The 22,694-nt window shown below is 51.7% G+C and overlaps 1 protein-coding gene and 1 long non-coding RNA gene across 6 annotated transcripts in view; one reads left to right on the forward strand and one right to left on the reverse strand.

Annotated features, from left to right (window-relative positions):
* Positions 1-835: 835 nt before the first annotated feature.
* Positions 836-22,694, reverse strand: part of LDLRAP1 (low density lipoprotein receptor adaptor protein 1) — a 51,856-nt gene continuing 29,997 nt past the window's right edge. Inside the window, exons 9-11 of one of the 5 annotated variants that reach the window (XR_015722762.1) lie at positions 12,645-12,771; positions 7,012-7,232; positions 836-5,253 (exon numbers count right to left, since the gene is read on the reverse strand). Coding sequence is in view for 2 of the 5 variants with exons in the window: in XM_087858511.1 (XP_087714637.1) it covers positions 5,130-5,253 (124 nt within the window). In the remaining 3 variants the exon portion in view is untranslated. The remainder of the gene's footprint in view (positions 5,254-7,011; positions 7,233-12,644; positions 12,772-22,694) is intronic. The other 4 variants (XR_015722761.1, XR_015722760.1, XM_087858511.1 and 1 more) reach the window with 4 other exon arrangements.
* On the forward strand, positions 16,556-19,209 carry LOC123782151 (uncharacterized). Its single transcript, XR_006776923.2, has 2 exons — positions 16,556-16,869; positions 17,382-19,209. It is a non-coding gene; the product is annotated as an uncharacterized LOC123782151 (long non-coding RNA).

The following is a 22,694-nucleotide window of genomic DNA, read 5'->3' on the forward strand; positions in this document are numbered from 1 at the left end:
AGTTAGCTTCCCTGTCCCAAGCCCCAGCTCTGCCATTTGATTGGATGAGCTGAGCAGATCAGTCACCTCTCTGAACCAATTTCTTCATCCATAAAGGGGACCCATAATAAACAACTGGGGTAACCAGTGGGCAAGCACTTTGTTAGTAGGAAAGAAAAGAGACATGTTTGTTGTGGCAACGATCCCTCTTCAGAAAGAATTTTCATCGTTCCACAAACACTTATTGAGCCTCACCATGATTTAAAAGCTTTGCGATTCCCTCTCTTTCCTATTTTGTTCCATTCTACTTTTTCTATTATCCTATTCTCTATGTTTTTTAAAAAATTAAAAGCTGATAGAAACCGAGTGGGTCATTTGCCCCGTTTGCCAGGTATTTCTGGATGTCTGCCTTTGGAGCACGCGGTAGAATTGCCCCACCCCCTTGCGGTTGAATGGAGCCACGTGACTAATTCTGACCAATGAGTTGTAAGCAGAATGGCAGGTGTCACTTCTAGGCCAGAGCATGTGATTGCCAGAACCATGTCCTCCAGAGCTACGGCTTTCCCTCTAACAAGGTGACTTACAGCGCTCGAGACGGCAGCTGCTCCATCGGCCAGAGTCCCTGCATGATTACGATGAGCGGAGCCTTCTGCACATCGGCATTGGCTGCATAGTCCTGAAGCTCAGATGAAAAATTAATCCATGTTGTGTCAAGCCACTGAGACCATAGGGCTTTAAAAAGGTTTTTAACTTAAACAATCTTTAAGGTGAAGTTAACTTTAATAACGTATTTTACTTAATCCAAACTAGCTAAAATATTATCATTTCAATTATTTTAAAATCAGTAATAAGTTATGTTCTTTTTTACATACCAAGTCTTCATGGTCTAGTGTGGTTTTTACATTTATAGCGCATTTCAAGTGCACCACAGCCCCACGTGCCTAGTGGCTACTGGACTGGGCAACGCAGCTGTAACGGCTAATGATCCTCATTTTGAAGCACACTATTCTAAGGTATCCTGAAGACATAAATCTTTATCCTAGTCCAGGGGAACTTTAGAAAAGGAAATCCAGTGTTTCGTAAAGTAGGCTGTGGCTACATTTCTGGTACATTTTTCCTCATTTAGTGTGCAGTGGGGGTATTCTTTCAGCGTTCAAACTCCCTGCCACTTCCCTCCCTTTCGCTCACTCACTCACCCCTACTCTCCCCCAAAGGAAAAAAAAAGAGAGAGAGAGAGAGACAGGGGTGTTCTCAAGTGCCCACGTTGATGGTAAAAAGAAAACTTGACTATCTAAAATGTTCTCAGTACCCACGGTATTCCAGGAGTAGAAATTCACGAAGCCCCAGGTAAGGGTGAAGGAACGATCAGTGCACTTTCTTCTCCACGGGCTGTGAACTGCAGGCTTCAGGATCGCGAGGGAGGGGAGGTAGAGGTGGGAGAAGTGTAGAACTAGGGCGTTAAGACTTGATCTCATATCCTAGGGCAGAGAGAATTCCTTCTGACTTTGAATATTGGCTTGGAACTTATCCTCAAGGATCAAGGGTTGCAGGTAAGTGTTACTTGCTTTTTTATTAATTTGTTATTATATGTGTGTGTTATTGTTGCTATACGGCACATACTGCTTGGAAAGTGTGCTTTTTTCGATTTACCAATATGTCAGGAGCATTTTTCCATGAAATTAAACATTCTTCTACCTCATCATTCTGACAGCCAGATAGTATTTCCTAAATGGGTATACCGTAATTTATTTACCCAATCTGCCATCGTTGGACATTAAGGTCATTGCCGATTGTTAATTGTGTTCGACAGTAGCTTATCGCTCGCATAGTGCCTCAGCTCCTGCACAAGGCTTGGCAGAGGACACACAGATGGAGGAAGGCGTGATCACCCCAAGGCGTCCTTCCGGCAAACTGGGGTTTTACCACACAGGAGGCCGACTTCTGGGGGGTGAGGAGGGCACAGCCTTCTCGGGACACTGCCAGGAGAGCGGTGTAAGATGAAAAGAGTGTTGGAGACAGAGGGCTGTGGGAGGTCCCAGGTGCTGCCACTTAGAAGCTCTGTGGACACCATCACTGAGCCTCAGTTCCCTCATTGGGAAAATGAGGGTAATAAGTGGCCCCTTGGTATTGTTGCAAAGATTAAATCAGAGTGACAATGAAATCCGGTTAAGTAAGACAGATGGGGCATGCGTACACCCAACTCGGCTCCCTCCTGACGCTCCTCTAACATGAAGGCAAAAGGGATTTTTTTCAAGGCATAAAACCACAGGGATAATTAGCACAAAGAGATAACATTAACAAAATTTGGAAGGCAGAAAAGCAGATCAATGGGTTGTAACTTAGAGGAACCAAGGACCCCGAGCCCTAAACTGCCAGTGGGGAAAACTGGAAGTAACACTACTTACACGATAGGAGCCCCCAAAGGCTCAGTGATTACCTACAGAGGCCAGCGGAAGGAGGAGCTAAAGACAGGAGAGTGGTCCCTTCCCTTCTTTGCCCTCCCCCGTACCTGGTCTCCGCTTCTGGACAGAAAACCAGGGTCAGGGCCTGAGGACAGATGGGAGAAAGGCTGTCCCTCCCGTGGGCATGTGCATCCCCCTCTGTGCCAGGCCCCACGTGCCCGTGGCGACAGAGGGTGGCAGACACAGCAGCAGACTCTCCTGGGAGGGGGACTGGCAGGACCCAGCAGAAAGTCCAGCTCGCCCTGGGGAGGCAGAGATAAAGATCAAAGGAGACGGGGACAGGGGTCTGGTGGGCTACCCCAAATGTCCATGTTAAGATGGGGGCTCTGTAGCCCAAGAGGAAGAGCCTTGCCCTAAACCCACACTCTTTAGCCTGTCCCTGTCCACGTCTCCAGCCCAGTTCTCCCTGTGCTTCCCTTTCACCACCCAGGTGGACAGTGGCCTCTTCCAGGCCCTCTCCAGGTGCTTTCCCTTCAGCCTGTTGCTCAGATAAGGGTAGGGAGTATCCTGCTCAGCCAGTAAGCTGGGCCCAGGATCCCCAGTTTGGGTCCCTTTCACTCCTGAATCAGGCCACTCTCCACCCTTCTGGCAGCACCTCCCCCACCCCTTCCAGGAAATCACCACTGAGCGCTCTTCTCAGAAACTCCTGCTCCCCGTCCAATGTCACCTAAAGTACTAGCTGATAGAGCTTTAACCCTCCCAGAGGGAGACGTGCTTTCCTAACCATCTGAAAAGAAACAAGTTTCCGAAGATCAAAAGATTGTAGCTGTAACAGTGGAAACCTATAGGCAGTGGGGCCAGTCAGGAGGACAAAGGAGTGCCGCTCAAACCATTCTTGCAGATATACGTCAGGGCAAATGGGCTAAGGGGAAAATAGAGAGAAAGGCATTCCTCAACCTGTCTGCTCACCTAGAGTCAAATGCCTTTGGCAGAGGCAGGGAGGGCTCATACACCCCCAGGATAGGGCAAGGCGGATGAGGGCTGCGATTTACCAAATAAAAATACAGGGAGTCCAGTTACCTTTGAATTTCCAATAAGCAACCAATGATTTTTTTTTTAAGTTTATTCATTTAAGTAATCTCTACACCCAACATGGGGCTCAAACTCCTGACCTTGAGATCAAGAGCAGCGTACTCCTCGGACTGAGCCAGCCAGGTGCACCTCATAGATAATTTCTACTGTAAGTATGCCCCGTGCAGTATTTGGGACATACATATACTAATAGATTATTCACTAATTTGTCTGGAATTCAAATTTATGGGGCTTCCTGAATTTGATCTGGCAACTCTACCTGCCCCCAGCACAGGGTCTGGCACATAGTAGGTACTCAGTGAAGGAGGGATTTGTTTGAGCTTTGAACTGGATGGGAAATCACAATGTTACATTTCACTGGGTCAGAATGGACTTTCCAATTACTGGAAGTGAGTTTTAATTACCAAAATGAAACTGTTATTTTAGCCCAAAGGGACCAGAAAGTCATGGATCTGCCTGATTGTTATCAGGAGTCAAAGAAGGAAAAACTGCCTTTGACCAAAGAAGTTTGCAGGTGGAGAAGAAAAATAAGGCCATTTTTCCCCCCGTACCCCATTGGTTCCAGTCCATTACATTCATTCATTCAACAACTGCTTATTGCATGCCTACTGTGCGCCAGGCACTGTTCAATAAACCAGTGGGATTATCTGATCATCTTCTTATTACCTCCATTTGATTGAAGAGGGAGAGTGAGGTCCAGAGCAGTTAGGTGACTTGCCCAAAGTAACACAGAAGGTAGGGGGTGGGGTGAATCTGGGATTCACATCCAATGTATCTGACACCTGAGCCCTTGCTCGTTCCCTTTTATGCCTCCGTAGAGATATGAGGTACTGAGTTACAGGGGCCCTGAGAGTAGCAGGAACAGAATGGGTAAAGCCCACATAGATGACCAGCTGTCCCCGAGCCATCACCCAACATTACAATTTTATCTCCTAAGTATCTCTGAGCCACCCATTTTGCTCCCTTTCAATTACTACCCCTCTCCCCCCAGCCCAAGCCACAGCCTTAACAACAGGTGAGTCAGGCTGGCTCACCTCTCCAGTCTGTTCTCCACACAGCAGGCGGGGTGGTCCGTACGAAGGGTAAATGCGAACATGTCGTCTTTCTGCCTAATATGTTGCCACAGTTTTCCTCTGCTCTCAGGATGACAACAAAACTCCTGACCATGGCCAACCAGGTTCCACGTAATTTACTCCTGCTGACCTGCCCAGCTTCATCTCACTTCCTCTTACCCCCTCCCACCTGCATCGGTCAGTATTTTGGTTATCTGTTGCTGCATAACAAGTCACCCTGAAACGTAGTGCCTTAAAACCACACCTGTTTGTTACCTCTTGTGATTCTTGGGCTTGACTAGGCTCTGCTGTGTGGTTCTTCTGGGGCTGACGTCATCTGGAGCTGTAACCAGCCTGGGCCTCCAAGATGCTCACTCAGCTGTCTGGTGATGGATGCTGGCTGTTGCCTAGGAGTTCAACCGGCCCTGTGGACCAAAGGCTACATAGGGCCTCTCCATGTGGTTTGGGATGCTCACAGCATGCCAGCTGGAGTGTCTCAAAAGTGAGCATTCCAGAAGGTAAAATGTAGAAACGTCTAGCTCTTAACTTCAAGGCTAGGCCTGGAATAGAGTACCACTTGTGCCACTATCTTTTGGTTAAGAAGTCACAGACCCAGTCCAGGTTGAAGGGGAGGAAAAGCAGCTCCATTTCTTGATGGGGAAGAATTGGTGGCCTTCTGATCCACCACAGCCGGCCTCAGCTTCTGATCACAGAAACCGCTCCAGTTCCTTTAAGCAGAAAGGAATTTAAGACAGAGAAAAGGTACCCACAGCACTGTAGGGAGGGCTGGAGAGGTGGGTTCTTGGCTGAGCTTCCAGAAATGATCCCCAGAATGACACTGCAGCCTCTGCTGTGGTCAAGACACTGGGAGATCAGGATGCCGGCACCACCACGGCTGGCTCCAGGACTAAACCCTGCCCTGATCCCCTGAGAGAATGGGGGCCCCAAGCTCTTCGCAAACGAGGGTCTAGACACTAGGCCCTTTGCAGCAGCTGCTGCAGAAAAACAAAGTCTCCTCGCCCCCAAATCAGAGTGGCATGATTCTGCCCTACAGTGTTAATGTCCGCAGTGCATCCGTGGTGATGCTCTGGAGGCCTGGCTTCGGAAGGCTAGCTTCTTGGTCTTTCTAGTACGGGAAGGCACACTACGAAAGATGCTGAGTAAGCCATGCTACAGTATCTCCACCGTCCTGGGCCTTTTTTCAGTCCCTAGGAATCACTCTGCGTCCTCTTGCCACAGGATCTTTGTACATGCTGTTCTCTTCTGCCCATAAGTCTCTTTCCTCTGCTCTTCTTCTCCTCTTCCTTCACATCTCTCACTTCTATCTCCTATCTTCTACCTCCTATCTTCTCTGATTTTCCTATTAGTTTATAGCTCCATTTTATGGATGAGGAAGGTGAGGCCAAGTGAGGTTATGTACTTTGCCCAAAAGGGGCTCCTGGGTGGCACAGCGGTTAAGCGTCTGCCTTCGGCTCAGGGCGTGATCCCGGCGTTATGGGATCGAGCCCCACATCAGGCTCCTCCGCTATGAGCCTGCTTCTTCCTCTCCCACTCCCCCTGCTTGTGTTCCCTCTCTCTCTGGCTGTCTCTATCTCTGTCGAATAAATAAATAAAATCTTTAAAAAAAAAGATATTTAAAAAAAAAAGTACTTTGCCCAAAAGCACATAACTAGTAAACAGGGCAGCTGGAATTTGAACTCAGGCAGCAGCTGCATTATGTCATGCAAAGACAAGTTCACCTGTGTTAAAAGGCCAGGGGTAGGGCATACAGCCATCCTATAAATAAACAAGGATGATGCTTTAGCAAATGTTGACGAGCCCAGAGAACTCTGAGAGTGACAGGCGGTATAGGTGGAAGGTTTCAGGACAAGGTCAGATGCTGTGGAGCTTGGCCCCTGGCTCCCACAGTACATCGATAGGCTGAGCTTCAAATACAGCTGAGCTAGAGGAGTCCACAGAACCCTGACACTTCTACCCTCCACTAGGGAGCAGAGAGCAATTCTCACTGCGTATCAGGGGAGGAAAGCATCTCATGTCTCTCCCAAGAGGGATTATCAATTTCAGCAGCAAAACCCACAATCACAGTGAACAAAGTGTGCTCAGTTCTCATAACTTTAACAGGCAGAATTTTGTAGAGCAAGGAGACAGCTGTTAAGGAGAGAGAGCCATAAGAAAGGAAGGGCGTGGGGTAGGTATAATTGGTACCCCTGCTCGCCTCCCCTTGGCAGCCAGGGCCCAGTGAAGGGAGTCCAGGAGTCCAGAGGACCACATTTGATTTTTAAAATGTAATATGTCCTCAGTCCATAAGCAGCGAATGGGATCACTTGCCCTCCCTAAGCTAGGTCTGGGAATTCTTGGAGTAAAAGAATGGCATTCCCTCTTCCCCAGCCACCACAACTCAAGTCCCTGTAAAGTCAGCAGATGCTCAGCAAAGGAAAAAGACAAGACCAGGAAACCTTGGTTAGCAAACCTGCTCTGCCACTTACCTGCCGTATGACTTTGGGCAAGAACCTTCTCCTCTCTGGACCTATTCCTTGTCCATGAAATGAGGGCAATGGATGAGAACAAAGGATTTAAATTTTCTTAGCACCAGAAACCTTTGTTCAAAAAAAAAAAAATCTCACAGGGCACCTGGGTGGCTCAGTTGGTTAAATGTCCGATTCTTGCTCTCAGCTCAGGTCTTGATCTCAGGTTGTGACTTCAAGCCCTGCTTTAAAAAAAAAAAAATCTTAGGGGCACCTGGGTGGCTCAATTAAGTGGCTTTTGTTCAGGTCATGATCTCAGGGTCCTGGGATCAAGCCTCATGTCCTGCTCTCTGCCCAGCAGGGAGTGTGCTTGTCCCTCTGGCCCTTCCCCTGCCTATGCTCTCTCTCAAATAAATAAATAAAATCTTTTTAAAAAAAATCTTACACGTCCTGTCCTCTAGGAAATAGGGATGTAGGGACTAAGAGACCAGACCACTTACAACCCCCTCTTCTGTGAAGCCCATGTCCTTGAGTGAAAAGCCACTCAAGGAAATGATGTCACAGGATGCCATTTTGGAAATCCATGAGTAGTTTGTGAGGACTAAAGGATTTAGCTTAGGAAAGAAAAGTTTACTAGTACTGTGACTGGCTCAATTTGTGACTTTGCCTGCTGTGGACCCCAGCTTTCCCATCAAGAAGCTGAAAGCTTTGGGCTCAGTGGTCTCTGCAGTCCCTTTCAGTTTTGACAATCCAGGACACTGCCCTGGTAAGGTTACGGTAAATAAAACCCATGGTGGGGAGGAGTGTATGAGGGGAAGAGGGCAGGAACAACAAGAATAAGGTGATTTTCAGAGATTCCGTTTAGGGACAACCTAAGGGGCAGCTCAGGGGGAACCAAAGCTTGTAAGAGGCAATGAACCCCCAATCAGAACTCAATAAAAGAGGTCATGGCCACGGTTTCTATTTTTAGGAAGATTAGAACCAGGAGTTAAGAGAGTAAGTGTGGAATTTGTTATGTGGGATGGATAGATAGATGGAAGGTTGGGTGGGTGGATAGGTGGATGGATGGATGGATGGATGGATGGATGGATGGATGGATGGATGGGAAATAGGTGGATAGGTAGACAAAGGAATGGATGGGGAATGTTAAGTAGAGTATTTGGGTGGAGGGAGTGGGTGCATATATTTGGTAGATGGGACAGGTGCATATATTCAGGTAAATGGAAGGCAGGTGAGGAAGTGGGTAAGTAAATGGGATCTGTGAGTGGGGGAGCAGACATGCAAAAAGGTGGGTGTGCACAGGGGGAGGCAGGTAGATGCCCAGGTGGTTAAATGGGTGAGTGGGTTTTCCAATGTAGGAAGGCTTAGGGGACAAAATTTGATTGACTGGTTTGTTTAGTTTTCTTGGTCATTTGCTCCATTTCCTCTTCTATACTCTACTCCCATTCAAAGACACCTGAAACATTTACAGTGAGTTTCTCAAAGTGTGGAAATTGTACCAGTGGTTGTGCATAAAATTATTTTACGGAGTTATAAAATAATCTTAGAAGAAATCCAGACACAGCTTGAAGTAACGCTGAATCACATAGCAAGGAATATATATGCCCTTTGACTCCTCTTTCCATCTTTCTGGTGATTACGTCAAGGAGAAAGTCCCACCTGGTGCTATTGTGTCTTTAGCACTTTGCTGATTCTTTAACCTCCCTTTTTAACAAGAGAAGGTAGACTTTGGGATCAGGGCCTTAGGCAGGCAATGGAATGTAAGAATATTTCATTTTCATTAGGTTTCATTTTACTGTCACTTTGCACATTTGACACAAATTAGGATAGTGTTACAAGGGTTTCCTTTTTAAATGAATGCATATACATAAAATGAGTAGGCTACATGTAAAATATTCTGTGAACGGTCTCGATCACTGGGACAAGAGATGCTGGATATGGTGAGAAAACACTGGTATGCAGAAGTACGATCTGGTTATGTCATTCCAAGCTCAGCGTCTGCTCCAGGTCCTTCATGAGGGGACCCCTGCCCAGCCCACCACCCAGCCTCTACTGCACCCCTTCTCTCCTCCCCTCTCTGGTCCAGTCCCACAAAACTTCTTTACCTTCCTCCAACTTGCCAGATTTTCTCTTGCTTTCAGGCTTTTGAGCCTGTACATCCCTCCGTCCAGGACTCACTCCTCCTCCCCCGCACTTGGAGGACCCCACTCAGCCCTTAGGTCTTGGTGAGATGCAGCCTCACGCAGGAAGCCTTTGCTCACCCTCCCAGCAGGGTTATATGCTGTCCTCACTGCCCCCAGAGCATTCTGCGTGCCCCCGATACACCACCCGCCTGCAGTGGAGAAACTGGTTAGCTGTCAGCGCTGCCTGTTAGAAGGGGAGCTGGTTGAGGACAGGGACTCTGTCCAGGTCACCCCTAACTTATTTGTTCATTTTATTGTCTACTCAGGTGCCAGGCACTCTTCTAGCAGATACAGCAGTAAATGGGACAGAAAAATTCCCTATCCTCATTCTAGAGGGGGAGTTGGACAAACATAATTGTTTTTTAAAACCGTATCTATTACATATACAATTTCAGGTTGCAATACGTCCCTTCAATAAATTAAAACAGAGTTAGGCAATTAAGAGAGAGAGAGAGAGGCAGGGGGAGAGATGAGCAGTGATGGGGACAGCGACAGCTATGTTAGATTGGGGTCAGGAAAGGCCTCTCTGAGGAGGTGACGTTTGTAGAGAAACTAAAGGAAGTGAGGGGAAGATGGGCAATGGCAGGGGGGAAGGCCTTGAGGTACCAACAAACTTGGCGTGTTTAGGGAGCATCTCCGCGGCAGGAGTAGCTGGAGCAGCGTGAGCTTCCAGGAGGCAGCAAGCCTGGACAGTGGCCCCCACTCTGGGACTCAGGGGGCAGGCTGCCCTAGGAATGAGGCTGCCTTGAGCAAACAGAAGGGAGGATGCCTTCTTTGCCCGCATGCCAGCCTACCCTGAGCCCTGCGGGAGAGACCGCCAACATTTGTAGAGGTACTTCCTGTTAACATTTACCTTGGCTGAATGTTTATTAATCGGGTCTATTAATAGACATTTTTTTCCCCTTTGCCCTTCCTAAGGAATGCTCCTTGGAAGGAGCATTTTCCCCCCATGATCCTCCACCTTGCATCATGCTTCAGGTTTGTACGTTGCTTTTCCGTCCCTTATCTACTGATCTGTGTTTATTTATCCATATGGCACCCAAACAATTTATTGAGCAGGGAACAAGACAGACTCCGCTCCTACCCTCACAAGGTGTGTACTGTTATGAGAGACAACCCTGGGGCGCTCTGGCAGGGCCCGACTTCCCTCTCACTTTTGGTAGCTTAGCAGAGAGCTGGCTTGGCTGGACCAGGCCCGTCTGCCAGGAGCCGCCCATGTCCGCTTTGGCAAATACTGGTGATCCTGCATGCCAACACCTTCGAGGCTCTCCCTGAGTCCTCGGGGAGCGGCTCATGGCCACACATCCCTCAATGTATTTCTTATTACTTAGAGAAATTGCGTGTGCCCTCGTCCCTCTGAGCCCAAGAGTGATGGGTAGGTCCTTTTTCCTGGAGCCTGTTGCACGACCGGCCCACTGGCTGCGGTGGGCTCCTCTCTGCTGGAACACTGGCCATGCTGAGGGCCACACTGAGCGTGTTGAGAGTTCGAGGGGCTGCGGACACCCTACTACTCTGCCTCTCAGTTCCTCCCTGGTGCTCTCAACCTGCCCTGAGGGGAGCTAGTGCTGTGTGTGCACGGCCGCCTTGCACAAGAACTCTAGTGGAAGTAGACAGGTGCCCTAAATTATTGTGAGCATTACAAAGGAGATGACCACATGCCGTGGGAGTGACTCAGGACTTGGACTAGGGGTGTCACACGCTGGGTTCTCTGGAGGCAGAAATTTAGACGGAGGTCAGCATGTAGGTGTGTATTAGTGTTCTGAGATCAACACCCATGGAAGAGAGGGGAAGGAAACCAGGTGGGAGGAAAGGGGAGACCCCAGGACTGGTCCAAGGACCTCAGCTGCCCCTAGGGGAGCACTGGTGTGAGAACAGCCCTTCGCAGTCGCCCTGGGTTGGTTGAGAGGGCTGGGAAGAGTCCTCTGATTCTCCTCTCCGCCAGTGCTCACTGAGCAGTCACCAGACATGGGCAGCCCTGAACGGGGTGGTGGCTGAAGTGTGCAGGCTGTCTGTGGGCAGCACCCCAGACCCAGGACGCCAAGTCTTTCACCGAAGGGCAATCTGCGTGGTGCATCTTACATCCACCACAAGGAGCTTCAGGAAGACTTCCTAGAGGAAGGGGTATTTCACCTTGGGGGTACAGGGGTGAGCAAGGAAAGAATAGCTGTTCAGGCAAAGGAGACAGTATGTAAGACCCCGAAAGGCAAGATGGACAACAGTGCTCTCAAGGAGCTACATAACCCATGAGGAAAGCAGTGGGTCCATTTTAAGATGAAGAAACCACCTCACTGAGGCCAGGGGACTCGCCCAAAGTAGGGTTACAACACATGAGAGAGCCCGGATTAGAATCAGGGTTGTGCCTCAATTCCAGAGCCCTCCCAGACCCCTCCTATTTGGATGCCAGTCCTTGTCAGTCTCTTCTCTTCTCTGAGATGGCTGCTGCCGGTCTCGGTTCTCCCCTCCATGCCTGCACACACAGTGCCTACAGCTGTGCCCCGTGAAACACTAATACTCCCTCTAGTTTCCAGCACCGATTCTGCCGTCTGAAGGGATCCTGGCTCCCTCTTAGGTTAGGTTTCAGGTCAAGGGTTGACTTGTTGTTTGGAAATTTAAGATCAGTCTGTGGCCACGGTCACAGTTCAGCCAAGGACAGAGGTCGGGACTGAAGTTAGGGCTGGGTAATGACTGAATTTCTGACCAGAGCCAAGATTTAGTTGGGGATTAGGTTTAGAGCTTCATCTATAATAAGGGCTCAACCTGGAACCAGGGTCAGGGAATGGTCTGGAATTGGGTCAGAGCTCAGCCTGGAACTGGGGTCAAAGAACAGTCTGTAAAAAAGATGGGGGCTCAGTCTTAGAATAAGGCCAGGGCCCAGTCTGGAACAAGGTCCAGGGCTCAGTCTAGGGACTATGATTGGGACTTAGCACGGAGGTCTAGGGCAGGTTTGGGTCTTGGCCTGGAAACAGAGTCAGGGTTAAAACTTGGGCTGGGGCTCAGGGATGGGAATCTGTCTGAGAGGGACTGAGGACTGTCAGGCTTCTGACTTCCCAGCCTCTCAGCCTGAGACCTGCCCAGGGTGAGAGTAGGCAGGAGAAGCCTAGTGAGGAGAGGAGAGCCCAGCTGAAGATCCGCCCCTCCTGCAGTGCAGTGCTCCAGATTCCCGAGCTCATCCCCCTCCCTCTCACCCCCTCGGCCCAGCATTGGCAAGCACACGCGGGTACGCAGTATGTGGGAAGCAGGGATCCAGGTATGAGGCCCTTGGGAATGCTGTGGCACTGCTGAAGTCTGGTGTTTGCGAGGTCTGCACAGATCAGAGGGGGCCCCAGGGAAATCAGAGTTAGCTCCCAGGAAGGCACAGAGGTGGGTGTAGGGAAGGGGATTGGCTTAGGCTGCACTCCCCCAGCCTGACTATCATGAGAGCCCCAGTGCCACCAGCCTACGGAAATCTGGGCCTCTGCATTGACTGCCTACCGTGAGTCTCCTGGGACTGGCCCTACGCAGACCCCGGGGAGGGTGATGACCAGGTGTAGAGGAAAGAGCCCTGGGCTGGATCTGGGGGGCCTGGGCACCACTGCCTCGCTTCCCGTCTCTGAGTCATCTGTAAAATGGAGATAAAATAAATTAAGAAGGGTGAGTATCTGGGGCGCCTGGGTGGCTCAGTTGGTTAAGTGTCTGCCTTTGGCTCGGGTCATGGTCTCAGGGTCCTGGGATCGAGCCCCACATTGGGCTCCCTGCTCAGTGGGGAACCTGCTTCTCCCTCTCTGTCTGCCTGCCACTCTGCCTGCTTGTTCTCTCTCCCACTCTCTCTCTCCCTCTGCAAATAAATAAATGAAATCTTAAAAAGAAAAGAAAAAGAAGAAGAAGAAGACGACGAAGAAGAGGAGGAAGAGGAAGAAGGGTGAGTATTTGACAAAGGAGGAAACTGACAAAGAGGGGAGGGACTGATCCTGGCTCACAGCCCAGTGAGGGACAGCGTGGGGGCCAGAACCCAAGACTTGTAGCACCAAAACCCTTACTTCTCTTGCCAGTCTGGTGTCTTTTGTCTCTGAGACTGACCAGCAGCCCGCTCATATCCCACCCCACGCAGGCTTCCAGGGAAAGGCAGTATAAGAGAAAGAATGGGCAGGGTACAGGACAGACGCCTTTTCATGCAGGGACCCCTCCCAACTAAGCCTGTGGGAGAGGTGCCAGGAAGATCATGTTATTATGGAAGTAAGAAGGTCCCTGCTAGGAGGCGAGGTTGGCATCTCCCTCCTGGAAACAGTTGCTGGTGGGGCAGACTTGTTCTGGGCCCACCTGAGCAGGGCAGGAGAGAAGCAGAGAGAAACAGTAGGTTGGAAAGAACTGGCCAGGGGGCAACCTGCATGCCTGACACTTGCTGAGGGCCAGTAGATGCCACAGAAAAGAGCCGGGCTTGTGCCATCTCAGGTACCCATCCAAGAAGGCATCCCACCACACAAGGGTCCCGAGACAGGAACCATGGGGCAGACTGCTGCAGGCAGGAGCTGGGGACAGGAGGTTATGGAAGAGCCAGATATCCACGTCAGGGGACTGTGGAGGCCAGGGCTCCCATGGGACCCCCAAAGAGCCCACTCTCGAGCCCAGCAGAGAGCCAGCATTCAGACACCCGCCCCGCTGAGGGCACCGGCAACCGGCAGGATCAGTTCGCAGGGAGGAGCCCAGCCATGGTAGATAACAAGGAGATGTGGCCTCCTGAGCCTTGATTCCCTCGACATCTGTGCCTTAACAACAGAGAAGGGGGAACGAAGCACCAGCTACCACATGGCCACACATCAAAACCATCGTGCTGAGTGCAAACAGCCAGACTCAAAAGGCCACATATTGGATGATTCCATTTATATGAAATGCGCAGAGCAGGCAGATCCACGGACGGAATGTAGGTTGGCAGTTGGCTAAGGTGGGGGGCCGGTAGGGGAGGGTTTCCAGTGGAGACGAGATTTCCCTTTGGGGTGATGAAAATGTTCGAAAGTGGATTGTAATGTTGATTGCACAACTCTGCGACTGTACTGAACCCCATTCATGTGTGCACTTTACACGGGTGGATTGTATGTTATGTGGATCATATCTCAATACTGCTGTTATTTAAGAATGGAGGTGGATTTGTTTGGGGCCGATGATAAAGTTCTGGAGATGGACGGGGTGACGGTTGCACAACGGCGAGTGTGCTTGATGCTGTTGGGCGGTACGCTTCCACGTGGCTAAAATGATAGATTTTTATCTTAGGTGCATTTTACTGCGATTTTAAACAAATAAAAATTTAAATCTAAATTTGAAAAAAAAAATGGCAGGGGAGGGAAGTATCCCAGAACAAGACTACATACTCCCAAATACTCCCAGATACTGGGGACCAGAGAAGAACCCATGCTGCGCACGTGCACACACACACACACACACACACACACACACTCACACTCCAAGTCCCACACGTCTGTCACCTGGAGACAAACGAAGTGAAATCTTTGAATTGCCCCTGGGATTAGGATCTCCAACAGATGGCCGTGTAATAACAGTGTGACCACGACACCCTGGGATCTGCCACTGATCAGTTGGGGCCCGTGACTGGAGAAAAATGAAGCTGTTTCCTGTTAATACCCTTATAACCAGGGAGCTCATCAAACCGGCTACAGCTGCTCAGTGTCAGCTCCCCGTGGAGCATAAACTCCTTGAAGGCAGGGACCACCGGGTCTGGCTCGTGCCCAGGGCCTGGTACAGAGCCGGACACATCACGGGTCCTCAGTCGACGTCTGGGGAAAGAGTGAAGAGCCTCCCCTATTAGACAGAGAAGAAACTGAGGCCCAGGGAGGCCATGGCCCTGCTGAGGGCCACACAACCAGGGAAAGGGGGCAGCCAGGATCAAAAGTCAGATTTCCATCTCCTGCGGCCCAGGTCCGTGATGCGCAGAGCTGGATTCCACTGACAGCTGCACCTCCGGCTGTGCACATCTGTTGGCCTCGGTGGGATGAGGCAATCACCCAGGAGGCTGGCCAAGGACTCAGGCATACAGGACAGAACAACCAAAGGCACTTCCAATGGGTGGGGTTGTCAGCCCAGCGCCAAGCCCAGGTCCCCATAGGGCTGCCTCCTCCTGCCTGGCTCTGGGAGCTACATTCCTCAGGCCATACCTCACGCTGTCACCCTAATTCCTCCTGGCTGGGAGGCAGGAGTCCTGGGATACTGTCCTGGTCAGGGGCTCTCTGGGAGATGAACTCAGCAGGTGCCTGCCCCTCTCTGGGTCTCAGTTTCCCCTTCGAGGTGATCAGGTTCCATCCAGTTCTGTTAGTTCCAATCTGGCTTTGCTGACATGGACCTAGACTTAGCCTAGCCTAGTCTGAGGGAAGAGACATCCCATCCTTAGGTGCCCCAGTCCAACCCTGCACACACAACCTCCTGAGAGCCAAAAGAGATGTCACGCCACTGGAAGGATCCCCCAGTCTAAGGAGGGAGAGCTCCTCAGATGGGGGAGACCTGCGCCACCAGCAGGAGGCCCCTGTGTCAATGCTTGGGCTCTGGCTGGCTTCTATTTTTTTTTTTTTTGAGATTCATTTATTAGTCGATTGATTGATTTAGAGTGCAAGTAGGGGAAGGGGAAGAGGGAGAGAGTGAGGGAGAGAATGTCAAGCAGACTCCGCACTGAGTGCAGACCCCGATGCGAGGCTCGGGCTCATGACCCTGAGGTCGGGACCTGAGCCGAAATCAAGAGTCGGAGGCTTAACCGACAGAGCCCCCCAGGTGCCCCTTCTCTTTCTCAGATACCCTCTCCTCTTCTCACTCACAGGGTTAGGGGCTCACGCCTGTTTCTCAGAAGCCAGCGTCTCTCAGTTTACACAGCAGTGCGTACCAGCTTCCTGACAGCCTGCCCCCATCCTGAGGCCTGACATAGAGCACAGGCTCCTGATACACCATTTGCTTTGGGAGGGAAGCTCTCTGGCTCAGCTGTGTCTGTCACAGCCCCCGGGATGGTGCCACCTTGGTCCAGAACCTGCCCCAGGCAAGCCAACAGCAGAAGTGTCTAGAATTAGGAAGCACTCAGACCTGGCAGGCTCCTTCTGCCTGTGCAAGACCCAAAGACCAAGACTGGCCTAAATTCAGGACAACCCCTCCAAGAGCCTGGCTCTGAAATGTCTGACATCCATGATGCACAGCCTGGTCCTCAGAGGACCACCCCCCCCCCCCCCCCGCAAACTCTGGGTTTCTTACTGATGGAGAAACTCAGAGCTTGCTTCCCCAGCTACAAAGTGAGGTTGATAAAAGTAACACCCTTCGGAAGATAATTGTGAAAGATTCCATTGAGGAAAGGCAGGCAAAAATGCTAGCAAGGTGCCTAGCCAAGGGTAACGTTTGCTGTTTTATGCGATCCCCCCCCCCCCCCGCTCAGCATTCAAACCCCTTTCTTGTTTGTGGGACTATCTCCTGGGGGGGAACCTTACAGAGGCGGCTGTCCTCCCAGTGTAGAGGCTGAGCCTCACAGGGTCCGTCAGTCAGGAGCCTGCCCTGAATTCAGGGATGACTAAGGTGGTACAGAGGACAGTGCAGATCATTTGTGGGGGACAGCAGCCGTGCCCAGGCCGTGACGTCTGGTGGCCCTGGCAGCAGCACCGGAATCACGAAGCTCCTCTCCCTTGGATGCGTCTTGAGCTGCGAGCCTCCTTCTACATCTGCCCCTTCCCTGAACCAGGTTGGTGTCCTTCCAACAAATTCATGTCCTGCTTCAATTAGTGAGTGTCAGTCTCCATTGTTTTCCACCGGGGAATTTGACTGGTTTGGAAATTGGTCTTTTGGGGGGGGGGGTTTCAGACAACACACCCGCAGGGAAATGGGGGAAATGATTATTTGGTCTAGCTGAGACTAAAGGTAGCGAAAATCCAGTTAGTATCCAGGGATGGGAATCTAGCAGGCTGTGGTATGTAGTGGTGAAACAGCTAATTAAATTAAATTAATGAATTACATTATGGCCTGTGGCCATCTGGAAAAAAGTGCCACTGAAGGCAAAGCTTGGAGGGCCTCAATTGCTACTGCCATTGAACACATGAATGGCACGAAGATTTTAAAGATGGGTGGCTGCTTCCATGACACAGGACAATTAAAAGAATAACAGCTTTAATCCCTGCACTCTTGGCTCAAGGCATGGACTGGAGCCTAGGAAGTTTTTTACAGCGGGGCTAGAAATTCTCTTATCTTTTACTGCAGCAGGATGAAGTTTGAGGAAAACTAAATGCAAACGTGATCCTTTGCCTGGCCGAGTTACACTAGCGGCTGAGCGCCCAGCCTCCTCTCCCTCCGCTGCGCCGATGCTGAGGAGTCAAGGCTGCTCCTGGGACCTCTTCTCTTCCCGGTCCACGTCGCAGCATGGGGGGTGCACTTGGCCGCAAGTGGCTGAACACCCTGGGAAAGTGGAGGCCCGGGGCAGGTGGGCCCCTGGGCATGGCACAGCTCCCAGCAGCTCCCAGCACTGTTCTCTCAGCTCCACCTTCCTCGGGGTTGGCTTCAACCAGAGGGGCTGGAGCCGGCTCACTCTGGCTTGCAGAGCTGATTGCACGCACTCTGTGCGTTCAGTGATGCTCTGTTGGCAGCTTGAAAGTGGCCACGGAGGGGATATTTACACCATGGAAATCTGCAACCCGCTACCAATCAGCACCTTCTTTTTTTAAGGGGGAGAGCTGGTATACCAGCCCACGACTGGCTTCCTGCTAGGTCTGGTGCCCTGAAGGGTAGCAAGGCGGCCACCGGCTTCTTTGTGTTTGTACCAAAGAGGGAGAGGATGAGTGACAGAGGGAGAGAGGATCTCTCTCCCCTGACCATGGAACCAGGTCGGCTTTTCAGCCTCACTGAGTGCCAGCACCAGACGGAATGCTACGACCCGACTGGCTGAGTCTCACCAGATCCCTCTCCAGAGCTGGAGTGTGGGCTCAGCTGCCCTGAAGAGCATGGGCTGTGTTGAGGGCAGAGCTCTGAACAAAATGGGTCCTTCGGGGAATGAGGAAAGGACTGGAGAGGACGAGTGGCAAGACGAGTACCCACCACACCCTCTTAGGGTGTCCAGCCACACCCACGGCTTCCCTGACCACTACCAGAGCTAGTCCCCGCCCAACCATGTGTAACTGATCACAACTGGACGTCTGCACTCAGGCGATAAGAACGACAATCCTAACAGCTAAAGCACATAGTGTTGGCCACGTGCCAGCTGCCATTCTGAGTGCCTGACATGTATCAGCGCATTTAACCACAGAAGAGCCTGTGTGAGGCGGGTGCTGTCCATGCCCCCATCCACAGATAAGGAAAACGAGGCTCAGAGGGGTGGCATAACTTGCCAGAGACCACAGTGGTGGCACTGGGATGCGGAAGCAGCTACCTGGCTCTAGGTCCTGGCTCCGAAACTCCATTCCAACCTGCCCCTGAAATGCCCACAGGAACCTCAAACTCATTGCGTTCTCTTCAAACCTTAAAGCCCTTCCCCTCCGCGTCAACTCCAAGTCAGTGTTCAGGTGTCGCCAAAGGCATCCCTGTTCTAGAAAGCTTTCTAACCCCGTGCCAGGCTAACGCCCTCTCTATGGCTGGCCCAGCAACCTCTGCCTCCCCCATCGGAGCCCTGAGCACTGGGCGTTGTAACTGTCTGGCTTCTTGTCTGTTTCCCTGGAGGGCAGGAAATGGGTCTTATTCCCCCCATGCCTCGACATGCCCAGTGTCCTCAGTGCAGAACTGGCACGCAGGGGCCACTTGGTGAGAGCCCAGCCCTGGGCCCTCCATGCGCTCCCCTCCCCCACTGCCAGGTCCTGCTCTAGCGGGCCCAGCGCATGCAGACCCCTGCCTCACTTTACAGGCAAATGTCCCAGCAGCCCCTCTGCCACTCCACCACCCCAGCTGGGTCTACTTCACACGCTCAGCACGGATTTCCCCACCTCCGCTCCTCAGCCTCCTTCCTGCTTTACTCTTTTATTAAGATTCTAATTAAATAATTCTAATGAAATGTAATGAGCTGAATCGACAAACTTACTGCGATAAAACAGCATTCGAGACATTCTCTCTCCTGTTCTTTCTTTGGCAGTGGAAGCAGGATAGCACGGGGCCTTTACTGCCTGGGGGGGGGGGGGCGGGGGGGATTTGCAGGGCTGGGACTGAGGGCCATACTCACAGGACATCACCATGGGCCAGAACCACTGGCCTGGCATCCCCACCCTAGCTGAGGCCTCCCCTGACTGAGCCACCCAGGGGCGCCATGCTTAGGGCAGACGTCTGTCTGCTAGGAGACCAAGCACCGCACCTCACTGTCAGGCCCTCTTCAGGCCTATGCCTCAGGCCAGCCCCAAGGCCTCTGCCTGACGGCCTGTATTGCCTTCTCCACACCAGCAGGGGCAGCTGAAGGCTCCAGACCTCAGAATTGGGGTTTGCTAAACACACAGGCATCTGGCGCTGCCCTTCAGCCCTGCTCTGTGCAGAGGAAGAAAGGCCTGGACCTGCGTCTGGCCCGTCTCCAGCGTGGCCTCAGACAAGTTCCACCCTTCCTCTGGGCCCCAGCCCAGTCTCTGCCAAACATCAGGCCGACACTGGCACAAGGGAGCCTCTGTGACAGAGAAAGAGCACTGGGATGTTGAGTTGGGCCTCACCTCAAATCCTGGCCCTGGCCTTTCCTGCCCCTGTGGCCTGGGGCAAGTCACTTCACTTCTCTGAGCCTGTTTCCTCATCTACAAAATGGGACCAACATCACCTACTCTGCAGAGCCGTTGTGAAAATGACCTTAAAACAAAAATAAGTGCGGTGCCTGGGTGGCTCAGTCAGTTAAGCATCTGCCTTTGGCTCAGGTCATGATCCCAGGGTCCTGGGATTGAGCCCTGTGTTGGGCTCCCTGATCAGCGGGGAGCCTGCTTCTCCCTCTCCCTCTGCTGCTCCCCCTGCTTGTGCGCTCTCTGTCAAATAAATAAATAAATAAAATCTTTTAAAAATAGGGGCGCCTGGGTGGCACAGCGGTTAAGCGTCTGCCTTCGGCTCAGGGCGTGATCCCAGCGTTATGGGATCGAGCCCCACATCAGGCTCCTCCGCTATGGGCCTGCTTCTTCCTCTCCCACTCCCCCTGCTTGTGTTCCCTCTCTCTCTGGCTGTCTCTATCTCTGCCAAATAAATAAAATCTTTAAAAAAAAAAAAATCTTTTAAAAATAAATAAATAAATAAAATAAAACAAAAATAAGGCAATAGACTAGTAATTGGACCAAGTATTTGATAAATTATCATCATGAATTATCCCAATCCATGTCCCCTTCCCTATGGCAACCCTGGGGACTCAGAGCTGAGGTGGGGGAGTTAGAGCTTTCAGAATCTTCCAGACCTGACCCACCTGCCTTCCCACCCTGGGTTAGACCAGAGCCATCAGCCAGTGTAGGGACACAGTGCCCTGGTGGCCTCAAGCAGGACTATATAGCCTCCGCTCACAAGTCCTGCCCAGGCAGCAGCCCCCAGTTACAGCCCCTCTGAGCTTCCTCCCACGCCTGATCTTACCACCTTCCTGCAGGGAAGGCAGAGATCCAGTCGTGGTCCCATTTCACAGACAAAGAAACAGGCGCAGAAAGGGGGCAGGGACTTGCTCAAGGCACACAGCCAGGCAGCAGGGGTTGGGCCTGGAAGCCAGGACCTCCCGCTCTGACACCAGTGAGCCACTAACTGCCATCTTCCCCTCCAAGTGCCACATGGCCCAGGCCGTGAGACCCAACAGGCCTGGAGGCAGGCAGGGGTACAGAGGATAGGGACAGTCCACAGAGCACAGCCGAAGAGCAGGGCCCTGGTTCCTGGGCTGTCCCAGGCTCACCCAGCCTCGGGCTCTGCTGCCGGCACAGCAACACTGACTTTGGAGTCAGGCAGACCTGGGTTCAAGTCCTAACACTGCACCCACTTGATGGGTCATAGGACCACTGATGGCACCTCTGGGAGCCTGGGTCTCTTCACAGGGTTAGCGGGGGCAGGGAAACGGGGAGGGTGTTTGTGTCCTGGGAAAAATGGAGGGCACTGTGGATACTCTGTCACAGCCTGTATTAGCTTCCTGGGGCTGCTGTGGCAAAGCACCACAAACTCCGTTGCTTAGAACAGAAATGTATTGTTTCACAGTTCCCGAGGCCAGGAGACCATGCTCCCTCTGTCACCTGCAGGGGAAGGATTGTGCCTCGCCTCTGCCAGCCTCCGACTGCCCTAGAAGTCCCCAGGGTATGGCAGCACAGCTCCAGTCTTCACATGATGCTCTCCCTGTGTCTCCTCAGTCCTTCCTCTGTGCCTGTCTGTCCTGTCCAAATTCCCCCTTTTATAAGGATACCCGTCACATTCGACTAGAGCCCACCCGAGTGACCTTGTTTAAACTCGATGACTTCTGTGAAGACCCTATTTCCAGGGGCGCCTGGGTGGCACAGTGGTTAAGCATCTGCCTTCGGCTCAGGGCGTGATCCCGGCGTTATGGGATCGAGCCCCACATCAGGCTCCTCCGCTATGAGCCTGCTTCTTCCTCTCCCACTCCCCCTGCTTGTGTTCCCTCTCTCACTGGCTGTCTCTATCTCTGTCAAATAAATAAATAAAATCTTCAAAAAAAAAAAAAAAAAAGACCCTATTTCCAAATAAGGCCACATTCTGAAGTGGGGGTTGGAACTTCCACATAGCTTTTTGGGAGGACACAAGTCAACTCATAGCAGGATGCAAAGCTCTTTTGTGCACATCTGATCCTGATGGACGGGCCCCTCCCCACTCCGGGAGAGGATGTGACCAGTACGAGGTCGTGCAGCAAGGGAGTCATGGAGCCAGGGTTTGAACTTCGGTCTCCTGAGTCTAGGGCTTTTCCACTACCCTCTTGAAATTTAAAATGAGAAATGAGAGTCCAGAGCTATCCTTCGGGGTCAGGAGTTTGATCCTGAATGGCCATTTGGCATCAATAACAACACCACGGACCAAACACCAACCGGGAGGCAGGCACCCTGCTTTCTATTCACTGTCTCACACTGCTGCTTTTGCAGCCACAGTACCTGGCCTAAGCCCAGGCTCTGCCCATTCCCAGCTGAGTGACGGGGCAAGTAACTTCACCTCCCCAGGCCTCAGTTTCCCCTTCCGTGAAATGGGGACAGCAGCCATTTCCGAGGGTTAGGGTACGGACCAGAGGAGGTGCTCCATATGAAGCCCCTAGCACAGTGCTTGGCGCGGGGGGAGTGCTCACCTCTGCCGCACAGTAACACCAGGAGGTGGTCCCCACTCTGCAGACAGGGAAAGTGCAGTCATCGGACCAAGGTTAGGAAGGACGAAGTAACAGAAATGGGATTTGAACCCAGGTCCCTCTGATTCCTAGCTCTGGGACCTTTCCACAGTACTCAAGACCTGGCCTTTCCAGAAGGCCCTCAGGTCCAGGAATCTGGCTGTTACTTAAGGCTGGCAGGGCCCAAACATCAGACAGTCTTCCTAACAGGGTGGAGGGAGCCCCAATCCAACTTGGTCACCAGGGAGGGAGGGGGAGTCCTCCCTACTTCAGCTGTCAGAGACCCC

The sequence above is a fragment of the Ursus americanus genome, chromosome 33 (assembly GCF_024610735.1).
Source record: "Ursus americanus isolate L20-20 chromosome 33, mUrsAme1.1.p, whole genome shotgun sequence".
Classification (NCBI taxonomy): domain Eukaryota; kingdom Metazoa; phylum Chordata; class Mammalia; order Carnivora; family Ursidae; genus Ursus; species Ursus americanus.